General features: G+C 49.5%; 1 protein-coding gene across 2 annotated transcripts in view; it reads right to left on the bottom strand.

The window, feature by feature from the left end:
• Positions 1-2529: 2529 nt before the first annotated feature.
• Positions 2530-14284, bottom strand: part of LOC8043048 — a 130683-nt gene continuing 118928 nt past the window's right edge. For both annotated transcript variants that reach the window (XM_040214723.3, XM_042293065.1), the window contains exons 10-11: positions 13611-13789; positions 2530-2787 (exon numbers count right to left, since the gene is read on the bottom strand). In XM_040214723.3, the coding sequence (XP_040070657.2) occupies positions 2690-2787; positions 13611-13789 (277 nt within the window). In that variant the 3' untranslated portion in view covers positions 2530-2689. The remainder of the gene's footprint in view (positions 2788-13610; positions 13790-14284) is intronic.

Raw genomic sequence — 14284 nt, 5'->3', positions numbered from 1 at the left:
CCAACAGCCATACAGGAGTTGTTTCATGTGGCACGCAAGATTTTAGTATAAATATCATAACAATATACAGTTGCAACAGAGCCTTGCCAGCAAACTTTTCACGCTTTGAACTGGCTCCGTTTCATTCTTTTGATTCATTCATAATCTTCCCCTTTCTTCTTTGCTTTTACTCATCGATGCTTTCCCCCTTCCCAGGCTCCTTGGGTGCAGGCTGTGTCTTGTAATACGCTGCCCTTGGATTTCGAAAGGGTGGCCTTTGCCCCTCTATGCCTTTTTTGTATCAGCATAGTAACCTTTTATGGTGCTAATTTATCATACCCAGTAATTATTCAAAATCTAGGGCACTTATTATTTTTGTTTTATTTTGTTTTCAAGGTTTTCTAGTTCTTGGCAGGGACTTGATTGCTTTGCAAGTTACAGGGATTGCCTTTCACATGGAAGCTGGACGTGGCCTTCTAATTATTTCTTAAGAATAAAGCTATGAACATGTTTTACTCAGTACTGAATCTTGTGTCCGCTTCCTTGAAATACCTTACTAACACAGTGTTCAAGCACCTGTTCATCTCTGGGAGGTGCACTTGGCAGTAATTTCTTAAATTCACCTGTAGCTGCAGGCTTGAAGATACTCATTAAGTGCGGCAATTCCATCTTCAAAGGCAATTTTCCAACTTCCCTTGTTAAAATGTCTTCGTAGCATAAGTCACAAGTTGGTTTCACTGTCTATTGCACGCCAGAATAAAGCTGAGGCTCTTGCACTGCGGTTATGTGTAACTCATAGTTTGCAGAAATCGAGGAATTTAGTTTGCCATTGCATTCTGTTGAGAACCTAATCATTCTGCACATTTTTTGTTTTGTATGCCAGGTTTTTTAGTTCTCCATATGAACTTGATTGCTCTGGAAATTAGCGATTGCCTTCTACATGAAAGCTGGATGTGGCCCACTAATTATTTCTTAAAGGGGCCCTGCAATCATATTTAAACGTCTATCTTTTTTGCGGTTTCCACGTCTCTTGGGGTTCGGGCAAGCCAGCGGGAACGGAGAGAGTAACTAAATACCAGTGCGTCATATTTTAACCGAACGACGCGGAAACCTCCTCCACCGACGGGGGCGAGCCGCGGTACCGAAAGCGCGCGATATGTGACGTTTTTGGTCCTGGGCTTACTACTGGTCAGAGCCGCTAAAAGCTTCTTTTTTAGTCGAAATACAAAATATAAGTGGCGCGAACTGTTTCAATTATGTATAAAAGTAGTTTTTGTTCAGTATTTTAGATCAGAAAAGAAACAAATGCAGTTTATAAAGTACGGAAACAAGAAATGACCCGTCAACGTACCCGCCATTAAGCGGTGTAAAAGACGGCGCATACTTGAAAGGAGTAGTGGGATATGGCGCCGACACGGAAAGGTACCGGATGTACGCGGCGGCACGTCCGTCGTAGGGACTGCAGGACCCGACCGGCTCCGAGCGTTCCGAACGCCTTCGGCGAGCAGCTTTGTCGGGCGGTTTGGCCGGTTCGCGGTATGGCAGCGCGAAGTGACTCCCATTCTGAACTGATCTTTACCCCGTGTTTGCTGTCGTTTGTGGCCAATGAAGTGTCATGTCGAATTAGTGTTTAGTCGTGCAGCAAATGGAATGTGAGCCGCCCTGGCTGCCCGCTGCATACAGCCTATCCAGAACATGCTTTAGTGATGCCCTCTCGCGCCGTCGACACGGAGTGCGGCAGCAGTGAGCGCTCGATGAGCTCACTACCCCTCCTCTCTAGTTCGCGGCCACTCAAGCAACCAAGGACGTCATGAAGGAGGTTATTTTTTGCTTGTTTTTGTCATTTTAATTTGCCTATAACTTTTAAAATAAAGCGAAATTTGAGAAAATAAAGGTTTCATGAAGTTACTACGCTCAGTGCGCTCAGGATAGGTGCAAATTAAAAATTAGTAAAAAAGTCATTGCAGGGCTCCTTTAAGAACATAGATATGAAAATGTTTTACTTGGTACGACATCTTGGTGTGCATTTGATTGAAATTGTTTACTAACACTGCATTTAATTATCTCTGGGAGGCACGGTTGGCGGTAACTTCTGAAATTAACTTGCGACATCAGGCTTGAAAAAACTCATTGAACGCTGGAATTCCATCTTCAAAGGCATTTTCGGACTTCTCTCGTTAAAATGGTTTCATATCATGTCACAAGTTAGTACACTGTCTAGTGCGCGCCAGAGGAAGGGGCGGAGAGACATGCCCCCCCCCCCCCCCCCCCCTAGAAAACCAAGAAAGAAACCAAAAGTTATGAGAAATTTTGCGTTCTTGTCCAGAAGGTAGGGCGGCCATGGCCTCCTTGGCCCCTGCAGACACCAGTCCAAGAGGGCTTTCACGCACCGCCACTGGGGCAGGCCTCTCTAGCACAGTCCGCACCATACCCATGCGGCGGGGATAGGATGGGACGAAAAGTGTTCGCTCTGGAGCGATACGGTGACCGAATTTCTGACGTTCAACTATCTTCTTTTTTTTTGTGAAGGAAAAGAAAGACAGAGAGGGGTAACGTGGGGAATCTTCGAGGATTGTTTATACTCCAATGTAGCGTTGAGCATACGTATTGACGTAAGCAATTAGACTGACGACGTCGTTGAGCTTCGCCAAACGTAAAGTCCTTTAACAAACTTGACCCTTCGTGAAAGGGCCTTTTGTCGCGAGTGTAGTCAAAGTGGCTGCAAGGCGCGAGAATCAAATCTTTCATGTTGGGTCCTTCTGGAAGAGGGTTCGCCGTTGTTGAGCATGTTCTCAGCTTCTCGCTCCCCTGAAATTAAAGAAAAACGAACAAACACATTTTGTTAGCGATAACTAAAATAGAGAAGCAGCAACGACACTGTCATATGCATCTAACATCCATTTCCGAGTGAGGTCGTATAAATAGGAAAGAATAGTACGCTTTGACGCTAACTTGCACACTGTAAGACACGGTTAGCGCGAACACAAAACACCAATATTTAGCGCTTACGAAGATTACAGTTATTCTTAACTTCTAAGTGAAGATCAAGGAAAACCGTTTGTTCATGATAAGTGTTGCGCTCTGGACGTCGTTTTCTTCACAATGACACTTTTGCTTAAAGGGAAACTGGAGCGGTTCTGTATTTGAGAAATGTCACTTAAATTGTATCGATTTGGTATCCAAAATTACGAATATAAAAATGATATATTACATTGATGTGCTAAGTAGCCACAGCTGCGCTTTCAAAATAGCGTTGAAGCCCCGCCTTTCCATCGCGTTCGGTGTGAGGAGGGAATCCTGACGTATTATACAGAGATCTCAGCATTTCCGCGCTTTCCGTAGGCATGGCCTCCGAGATTTTTCGTGCGCCGGCTGCGCTTCTCAGGCCATTGACCCCGTAAGTGATGACGTCACAAGATGGCGCTCCGCTGCAAAGAAATCGTTGCTAGAGCCGTTGTTATGCACAAATGCTTAGGGGCCCGACGTGCGTTTAGAAATTGTTTGATAAAAAGTGAATAATTCTTTGTACGTTTTCTTCTCACTATCTAATCCTGAAGGCTTTTTTATTGTCTCGGTACCATAAAGCGATGAGAAAGGCCCGTAATAAAATTTCACAACCGTTTGTGCCTTGCTAGCAGACTACACCATGGCTTCGCGGGCTCAGTGGTTCCTTCTGAGGGAGTTTAGGACCGCCTTGCATGAGTTTAGTGACGACAGTTGAAAGTGCCATTCTCGGGGTCAACTTTCTGTGGGATTCCGGAAGCGAAAAGTCCCCGTGCACAGCTTTCATCGACGCTGTAGGTGGGCAAGCGCGTGAACGCCTTCCCGTGGAGCTCGCTTCCGCTATATCATAGAAGGTGAAAACACTGTGAAGCCGTATAACGTGCGACGACGACGACGTGAAGTGTGTCAAGGTCGAAGTGCACGCCAGCACACGTTTCAAAGATTTCTGACAGCACAGGCTTCAGTGCATATATTTGTGTATGAAACGAACTGTCCTTAATAGATATATATTGCCACGCGCGTTGCTGAGCGAGCACGTACGTGGCCGAATAGTTACCGCGCTTGGCTGTCACGCGGAAGGTCTGGGTTCGAATCCAGGGAGCGGGATGGCTTTTTAAGTTCTTCTTTCTACTTGGCGGTCTCACAAATTCGAGAACTTTCTCGTCTTATCGAGTTATCAATGTCCTGCGTGCCGAACGCTCTAGGCCGAATGTTCCAGAAGCACATGCGGCTAAAGAAGGTGCTCCGCGTGGCAAGCTGGAGTAAGTCTCGCCCCAGCGTTCGATCCTGCTGTTACGCCGACTTCGACGACCGCGACGCTCTGCTTTATTCTGTTCCCTTTAAACTTTTGGGGCACAAATTCGGCCCAATAAACGTTTCAGTATACTCAGTTATTTTTTGCCTCGGCACTTCGTCATCCGGGACATTTCGGTGGAGGTGCAGGGTAACGCTAGGCCTGCAGCGTACCCCTCCGACGGCCCGCAGTGCAAGTCCGACACCAAGCCCACGAAGACCCAGCGAAGACACGACCGAGACCCGATTGAGTCCCCACACCCAAGATCTACTCCCGGAATTCGGACTTCTGCCAACCAAGACCAAGCAGCCAACGAGGCCGACGATGGACCACCAGTCGTCGCAGATCCCGACCACCGCCGCCGTCGTTTACCTGCCCGCCGCACCACGGACGGCTGCTTCGTTCTATGGCGAACAATACGAAGACGTCGAAGACTGGATCGACCAGTACGAACGCGTTGCCTGCCACAATAAACGGACCAACCAACAGCGCCTGTACCACCTCTATTTCTCGCCTGAAGGAACTGCAAGGCGCTGGCTCGAAAACCACGAAGCTTCTCTGACTTCGTAGGACCTTTCCAAGAACCAGCTGACGCGTACCTTCAGCAGCCAACACTGAAGAGAGAGGACCAAAGAACTGCTGCAACTGAGGACCCAGGGCCCCTTAAAGAGCGTCACGAGCTTCGTGGAAGACGTCTTGCGCCTGAGCTCCCGCGCCGACCCTCAGGCCACCGAGAAAAGGAAGCTGCGTATTCTGAAGCGTGACGTGAAGGACGACATCTTCGGTGGATTCGTACACAACCCACCGACGACTGCTCAAGAATTCGTCACCGAGGCGACGAACATGGAGCGTGCCATCCTTACAGGGGCAACCCACTACCAACGGCACCCCGGCATATCTGCCCGCTCGCCATCGGGATTCGACCACGGCACCAGCCTGGCTGGAATTCGCGAGATCATTCGCGACGTCGTCCGAGTAGAGTTCAGGAAGCTCCTGCCTGCTGCCAACCAGCTGTTGTCGCTGTCAATAGCGGAAGCTGTCCGCGAGGAAGTTCAGCGGGCAATCCAATCGGGGGTTCCTTCCACCATAGCAGCACCGAAAGAGCCCGCTCTGAGCTACGCCGCTGTGGTCCGACGAGCACCACCAGCCCCGCGTCCGTACATGGCGCCTCTCCGACGTGAAACTCCAGCGCCGCAGTACTCCCGACACCAGGAAGATCGGGCACGCGTCCGCCCAGATTCAAGTTGCGCCAAGAAAAACCGACGTGTGGAGGACGGCCGATCGACGCCCGTTGCGGGGAAGTCGACCATATCTTCCGCCGTTGCCCCTACCGGCAAATAGGGCTGCGCGGCTTCCACCCGAGCGACCCACGCCCACGCAATGGTGAGCGACCGCAGAGTATCTTCGACTACCTCAGACCGCACCGCCTGCACCTCGCCGCGGGTCCCGGTGGCCGTCGCCACGACGTCCAGCTTTGCCGATGCACCGACCCCGTCGTGACAGCCTGTCGCACTTGTCTTGCCGGGAAAACTGAGAGCGGCAACTTCCGAAGGTGAAGTTGCGGTCGACATACGACGCAAAGAGCCTCCACGAACGCCGGAGCGCTCCCATTCTCCGGTGCCACGCACCGCAACGACGCTCCGGCAAAGGTACCCAACAACTTAAATGTGGTTGTCGATAACCATGCCGCATCGGCACTCGTGGACACTGGAGCAGACTACTCAATCTTGAGTGGGAGGATCTCTCGCCGCCTTCGAAAAGTGAGCACGCCGTGGGATAGGCCGCAGATACAAACCGCTGGGGACACCTCATCACGCCTGTCGGAAGATGCACTGCTCGCATCGAAATTCACGGCGGGACGTGTCCATGTGATATTCGTCGTTCTACAAGACTGTGCCAGAGACGTCCTTTTCGACATTAATTTTCTGTGTGAATACGGCGCCGGCATCGACCTTAAAGAGAACAGATTGACGCTGCGGACAGGTGTTCCGCCTTCAGGGAAATTCCCAACTGCGTCAGCCGCCATCCGAGTCGCTGCCGACCACGTGAGCCTACCGCCGCAATCGTGTGTTATAATTGTCGTGACCGAGGCAGGTTCCTGCGGCGAAGTTGTTCTGGAAGGTGACCTTGAATTGCTCCTGAAAAGAGAAATAGGCGTCGCATAGGAGTAGCTGCACTTCAGGATGGGCACACTGTGGTCCTTGTGGCGAACTTCCGACAAAAAACGCAACACCTCACTGAAGGTGCAGCTCTGGGCCACGTCGAGGAACTCCTAAACTCCGCCGAAATCGCCGCGATTACTGAAGAATCACCGCCGCCTCAGCAAGACTGTACGTCGCCAGCGCAGCTCGACATTGACCCTAAGTTTCCGGGCCCAAAACGACGGCAGCAAAGTGACCTACTCGCCGAATACATTGACTGCTTCGCGACGTCGTCGAAGGTGCGCCAAACCAGCTTTGCGAAGCATGGAATCGTTACCGAGGATGACGCGCTTCCTGTGCGTCGATCTCCATTCCGAGTCTCCGTAAAAGAAAGGGAGGTGACCCAGGAGCAAGTGCAAGAAATACTGAACGACGACATATAATCCAGCCTTGAAGCAGTCTGTGGGCCTCTCCAATGTTACTGGTTGAGAAGAAGAAAGGAACGCTTAGGTTCTGCGAGGACTACCGGCAGCTGAACGCGGTGACGAAGACGTCTACATACTCCCCCGCATAGACGGCACGCTAGACCGGCCTCGCCACTCTCGATAATTTTTATCGATAGACCTGAAGAACGGCTAATGGCAGGTCGAAGTCGACGAAAGGGACCGAGAGACGATAGCCTTCGTCACGCCGGATGGACTGTACGAGTTCGAGTTGATGCCCCTTCGACTACGCACGGCACCAGAAACGTTCCAGCGTGTCATGGACACCGTACTGGCAGGGCTGTCTCGTCTACCCTGACGACGTCGTAGAGTTTTCAAGTGACTTCGACGAGCACTCGCGACAACTCCGAGCTGTTCTCCAAGCCATACAGACCTCCGGCCTAAGTCTCAAGCCATCAAAGTGCCAGTTCGCCTATGACGAACTGAAGTTCCTAGGCCACGTGGTTAACAACGATGGCGTTCGGCCAGACCCAGGGAAGACCCGCACCTTTGCGGCATTTTCAGCGCCTACAGGCAAGGCCGTGCAAAGATTCCTTGAACTATCTGTGTACTACCGGCGCTTCGTTCTCGATTTCGCAAGGATTTCCGCGCCGCTTACAAACCTCACAAAGGACGCTCAGAAGTTCGAATGGGCCGAGAAGCAACAGCAGGCATTCGACGAGCTGAAGCGACAACTCCAAACTCATCCGGTTCTTGGACAGTTTGATCAAGATGCGGAAACCGAGATTCATACGGACGCAAGTAACGCAGGATTAGGCACGGTACTGTTTCAAGTGCAAGAAGGCACCGAGCGAGTCATCGCCTACGCAAGTCGGACACTGTCCAAAGCAGAGATAAATTACTTCACGACTGAAAAGGAATGTCTTGCGGTCGTCTGGGCAATCACGAAGTTTCGCCCGTACTTGTACGGGAGCCCGTTTCGCGTTGTCCCCTACAACCACTCGCTCTGCTGGCTTGCGAACCTAAATAACCTTTTAGGACGCCTCGGTCGACGGACTCTTCGACTTCAGGAGTTCAACATGACTGTAGTCTACAAGTCAGGCCTCAAGCACAGCGGCGCCGACTACCTGTCCAGAGCCCCTGTCGAAACATCTCCCGATAGCAGCGACGACAATGACGACGAGTGCTTCCTAGGCGCTCTGAACACCGATGACATGGCGCAACGTCAAGGAGGCAATCCTGAGTTGCGCGCGCCTAGGACCTCGAAGGGCGAGGGGCTACTGTCCCCCGTGTCTTCTCGAGAGCGCTGCCGACATTCGTCCTCCAAGAAAATGTACTTTACAAGGAGAACTTTGGAGACAACAGCTCGCCATGGCTGCTGGTAATCCCTACCGACATTAGATAGGGGACCTTTCAAGCCTGCCACGCGACCCGGTGTCCGGACACCTTGGTTACAGCCGTACGCTAACCCGAATTCGTAAAAGGTATTACTGGCCCAAGCTCCCGAAGACCGTTCGTGCCACGGTCGTGCCGCAGGTGCCAGCGACGCAAGAAACCGCCGATGAAGCCGGCAGGTCTCCTACAGCCGATTGCTCTCCCTACCGCACCATTTCAGCAGATCGGAATGGATCTACTTGGTCCTTTCCCACCATCGACGCAAGGAAACAGATGGATAATTGTCGCAACCGATTATCTCACACGGTACGCCGAGACGAAAGCCCTTCCATCAGGTACGGCTGCGGAAGTTGCCAAGTTTTTCATCGAGTCCATTGTCCTCCAGCACGGCGCCCCCGAAGTCCTCTTTACAGACCGCGGATCATCGTTCATGGCTCAGCTGACGCAAGAGATCCTTCGTCTCAGTAGCACCAGGCACCGTCGAACCACTGCGTATCATCCGCAGACAAATGGACTAACAGAACGGCTGAACAAAACTATCGCCGACATGATCTCCATGTATGTCGACGTAGAGCACACGACTTGAGACGAGGTACGTGTTACCCTACGTCACGTTTGCTTGCAATACGGCGGTGCAAGAGACCACACGAGTAACACCGTTTCAGCTGGTGCATGGCAGAAAAGTAACGACCATGCTCGACGCGATGCTGCCCCGAACCAGCTGACGATGTGAGCCACGACGCCCAGGTGGTGACTCGACAAGCTGAAGAATTTCGCCAGCTTGCCAGACTCCGAATTCATGATCAACAACGTGTCGACGCTACCTGGTACAACTTTCGCCGATCACGTTCGCTTCAAGCCCGGAGACCGTGTGTGGGTCGACGTGACGACACGACGACCCATACGACGACGCTGTCCGAGAACTCCTGAAGCGCTAGTTCGAACCCTACAAAGTACTTCGTTGAGTCAGGGACCTGAACTACGAGGTGATGCCCGACGGAACACGGACTTCATCACGCCACCCTCCATGACCGGAAGTCTTCCATGTCATGCGCCTCAAATTGTACTATGATCGATAAGACTGTGAATTGCGTTTTATACTACGCTCGATAGGATTGTGGTTTACAAGTCTCCGTAGTTTGCCATTATTTTTGTTTGTTTTCCTTTTTTGTTTCCCGGAACGTGGCTGAGCGAGCACGTACGTGGCCCAATGGTTACCGTGCTTGGCCGTTGCGCGGAGGATCTGTGTTCGGTTCCAGGGAACGCGGAATATTTTTTTTATTTCTTCTTCCTACTTGGCGTTTTTACAAATTCAAGAACTTTCTCGTGTGATCGAGTTGCGAATGTTCTACGCGCCGAACATTCTAAGCCGAATGTTCCAAAAACCCACGCGGCTACAAAAGGTGCTCCGCGTGCCAAGCCGGAGTCAGTCTCTCCCCAGCCTTCTATTCTGCTGTTACGCCGACTTCGACGCCCGCGACGCCCAGTTTTTCTTCTGTCCCCCCTTTTTTTTTTGTTTTGGGCAGAAGTTCGCCCCAATAAACGTTTCAGATTCCTCAGTTATTCTTTGTTTCATCACCTCGTCATTCGTGACAATATGAAGGAGTTTTCGTAGATCGTTCGCGCCGCGTCCCGCAACGCTTTTCGCAACCCGCTACCGAGATCCGGGATTCTTCATTCAAGGCTTGCGGCACACGCAGGAACCGTAGCGGCCTCTTCGTTAAGGATAGCTTAGCGGATGGAGGAACACGGTTTACGAAAACTCCCTATTGTCGCAGATGGAAACAGATCGACAAGCGTAAAACAGAAAATAAAGATCTAATAGGCGAACTTGTGCATAGAAACAAAAGAAAGGACGAGTGTCGACGGCGGCAGCAGCGAGTGACGATGCATCGGCGTGACAGCTGGCTCCGAGTCGACAAAGCCGCGCTCGGCTCCATCTCCTCCACTCGGCATCTCGAGCATTCGACCCAAAATGTTACTTAGTAAGCCAGGGTGATACTGACAAGGGAAAGTCATTCTGGCCTCCCTATCTTTTACACTCGGGGTAAGGGTAAATTCGAATCTTCTAGGGGCACGGAAAAGCGTTCCTTCTGTCATGCACACCTGAGGTCTTGCTTAAAGCTGAGGAATCAATAGGACTTTTTCTCGGTTATGATTACAAAGGAACGAATTGTGAGCCTGAAAACAGAAGTTTTGGGTCTCGAACTTTTGATGTTGAAGTCAAAATAGTTGCTCTTCTATTACAATGCACGTTAACTGCAAAATCAAAAAGAGAGCGCGATGCTGCTTTGATATCATGTTCTAAACAGACGCTGTTCTCGCTGTGTATTTAGCAGACCTCCATACGCGTCATGATTTTCTTCGGACAATATCCCGTATCGCACGCAAATGCAATTCGTTTTTTATAAACCTGATTAGTTTTCTTAGGCCTGCCATATTGCAGATAAATACAAAATCAAAATCACATCATTCTGCGAACGATTCAAACTGTCACAGATCGCATGCTTTAGTCAGGCATCTTGAAAGGTCTCGGGGACCGAAAGTTGCCGTCACAAATATTTCAGAAACAGATGGTTTTCGGAAAACTTTCATCGTGGTAAGTGAGCAATATATATAGGCTCCGTTTATCTATTATATCTAGACATTTAAATTTTACGTTTGATTTTTGACCGATCGTTCTTCGGGAGCGAAATCCAGTCCTATGCATCCGTTCATTACAACGCTCCTAGGAAAGGTTTGGTCATTGCGGTGACGTCACACTTACGGGGCCAATCGCATTCGCTATTAGAGACTTGCTGCGGGACGCTTAGTGGCGCTCGCAACCAAATCAAACAATACTAAGAAATAGCCGCAAATCATCATCATCATCATTATCGTCGGCCTATGGAACTTGGGAGCAGCGCGAAATGTGCCTCTCGCCGGAGCACACGTACGTCTGGCGAGGAACAAGTTGACATAAATTTGAAGGTTCATCTTTCAAAAGCACTAAAGATGTATGACTAATGTCCGTGAAGTTCAGGAAGCCGTTGTCATGCATGGCGATAAAAATATTTCTGTGCCCGTCTCTCCGGACAAGGCAGTATCCGCAGATGGCAAATCGTATATTCGGAGTAAATCTTGCATTCTGAGCTGTCATCCAGCGGAACAGCGCAAAGACCGGAGAAGAAAATAAAAGTTACGAATCAACAGAGATGGAGTTTCTCTCTCAGTTCTGACGAGGAGAAGTGTGAAAATGCAAGGTGCATGCTGCGGGCTCACAGTTGACAGCGTGCTTCGAAGCGATTCTGGTTTGGTTCTAAACGCCGCATCCTGAGCTCTAGAGGACTGACTGCTATCGAGCCTTTGGACAGGCCGGAGCAGTCCTTCCCGGAGCATGCAAAAGCGCTGCATGGCTTCCCTCAGAAGCTCAAGGCAGCTTCTGGGTATGACGTCACAGCTTGGTTTTTTCGGTTTTTCTCACGTCTATTGCTATGCTCGGGTCAAATGCTCGTGATATTCAAATTCACAGGATGCTAGAATTTACTTCTAACTCGTTTTTGTTCCAAGAAAATCTCTAGTTTTTCTTTGAAAGGTGTTTCGCTCAATTCCGAATTTTTCGTGATTAGGAGTGATTTCCCATTAGAAAGCAGCAATAAAAGTCTCAATGTCATGGTTCGCGAAAAATTTGATTTATTTTGTGAAATCTTACCTTAAAAAACATACGTATAGGGAATTTTTTTAACGGCTTAAATTAAAACAAAAATGATGACAAAACATAAAATTACAGCGACACAACAATTAGAGCTATTTTTACGGCGGGAAACGATTTTGTAGTTGGCGCCCGCGGGAGCCCACGTAACTGGTCACTATTGGCGGCGTGCGCGGACTACAGAAGGCACTTCTCTAGCTATCATCATCATCATTTGTGACGTCACGGGTAGGACAGACTGGGACAGACTGCGCAGTTTTTGGATCCCTCAGCTCGTGAGCTCGCTGCGTACGCTGTTTACGTAACGCGTGGCAAAGCCTCTTTCACGCATTGTGGTTATTTGGTGAAGTGATATTTGCAGTAGGATATTTTACCGAAACTTCAGACCGTGGCACGCGTAGTCGTTCTAACAAAGACTTTTGGCGCTGAGGTGTCGAAGCGCTCGGATGCTGTTGTGCTGTTCTCCCCGTGCAAAAAGCTGGATGATGAAAATAGAATATCCAGCGCTTTTCCCCACTACAGCATATACCACGGCAAATATGGTGCATTCTTTTTATTATGATACGAGCAAAAAAAAAAAAAATATTGAGGAAGGGATGTCTCATCGAATTGGAAATAGGAAAGTGAAATTCGGGAACCTCTCGCGTGTGTAGTAAGCACTTCAGTGAAAGTGACTTCATTTATGCTGTTGGTTCCAGTGTGTTCTGTGAGTGCTGGTGTCTTATTAGTTGCAAGTTGATTCCTTTTTGAATTTAGTTATCCAATAAACAAACATTTCCTCGGAATAACTGCCAGGAAGAAGAGCTGGCTTAAGGAGTCGTTTCAATTAAATCCCTGCTTATTCACCAGGTCGACGAGAAACGTGCGAGACCCCCCCCCCCCGTTGATTGAAGTCTTAAATCTACACGGTCACACTTCAGCACCCCAAGTAATGAGAAATATAGTTGTTACGAATTACTACGGTTTGACGATGACTCGAGACTTCTTCAGCAGATGTGCTTGAAACCAAAACTGTATCACAATCGCATGACGTAGTATCGTACAAGTATTACAAGAACATGATTAAATAACTCATTTTCTAAAATTCTCATTTCAAGGTTAAATAAGGTTGAATATATATTGAACATCTTTACATAGCCACCATGACGTTTTGTTTCTCATGCACGCTACCGAAGTGTGTCAATGGCATCAGAAAAAAAAAATTTAGACGCGTTCTAAAAAACGCAGACGTAATATTTCGCCGTAATAGTTGGGAATCAATTTGTTCTGTTGGTTAATGAGTATAAGAAAAATGAAGCTCAGGTAGACATATATTCATTTCATGACCCACTTAAAATAATTGGTTTATTAGGGTATTCGATAATTAGTGAATAAATAGTGCCACTTGTTTCTCATTTTACTCCTCCTGTATTAAAAGCGTGACAACTTTACTCTGCGTTTTCAGTATACTGAAAACGCAGAGTAAAGTTGTCACGCTTTGAAGCAATGAAAATGTAGACGAGAACATTTTCGACATTTTAGTCGCGTTCTTTTTTCATGTGTAGCTTTATATTTGCTTCAAAAGGGCTTTGCAGCCATACAAGGTGGCCGCCCTGGAGCCTTAAACGAACCACTCGGGGCAAGCTGCGATGCCCTGCTCGGGGCAGCACTCCCGGCGAACGCACCTGGGCGGGGCTCGACCACGACGCGGCTCTCGGACTCCTCGTTGAGCTGCTCCAGGTTGTGGAACCGGGGGCTCTCGTCGTCGCTCGGCTCGTACGCCGGGTTGGTGTGGAAGGTGTCCGGCATGGGCAGCGACGTGGCCGAGGCCTTATTCTTGCCGCACATCTTGGACGCACTGCGCCTGCGCAGGAGAGAGACCACGCTTCGTCGTCTGCGACCACGCTGCGACCCTTGTCCGAGGCCGGAATTCCCCACTCAATTATGCTCATGCATCGTACACGCTGTTCTCTGCTACTCAAGCACGTTTGCCTACCCGCTTCGAGCATGTGTGCAGAAGGGTCTCTATACAAGGAAGCAACTCCCGAGTGTCTGCACACTGGCTTGTGTATCAGCAGCCTGAGTAGGGCTTGAAAGGCGACCGCAGCATTGACGCAAAGTGTGTAGAAGTTTACGTAGACTAAAATATGTCCCATTCACCGTTTCGGAAAGGTGTAACGGAAGTGTGACGCGAAAGTGCCACAGTACAAGGCTACTTCTCCGCTAAATTAAGCGGGGAAATCGAATGGTCGTATAATGTGACCGAAGCACGAAGCGTCAATTTAGCGGACTTACGTGCCGCTACATTCAGCGGAGGGTGTTCACGTGATGTCATCTGCGTGACTATCGTCACGTTACA

The sequence above is a fragment of the Ixodes scapularis genome, unplaced genomic scaffold (genome assembly GCF_016920785.2).
Source record: "Ixodes scapularis isolate PalLabHiFi unplaced genomic scaffold, ASM1692078v2 PGA_scaffold41__6_contigs__length_2269736, whole genome shotgun sequence".
In the NCBI taxonomy this organism is placed as follows: Eukaryota; Metazoa; Arthropoda; class Arachnida; order Ixodida; family Ixodidae; genus Ixodes; species Ixodes scapularis.
The sequence above is the reverse complement of the archived record's forward strand: the minus strand, read 5'-3'. Positions and strand labels throughout refer to the sequence as shown.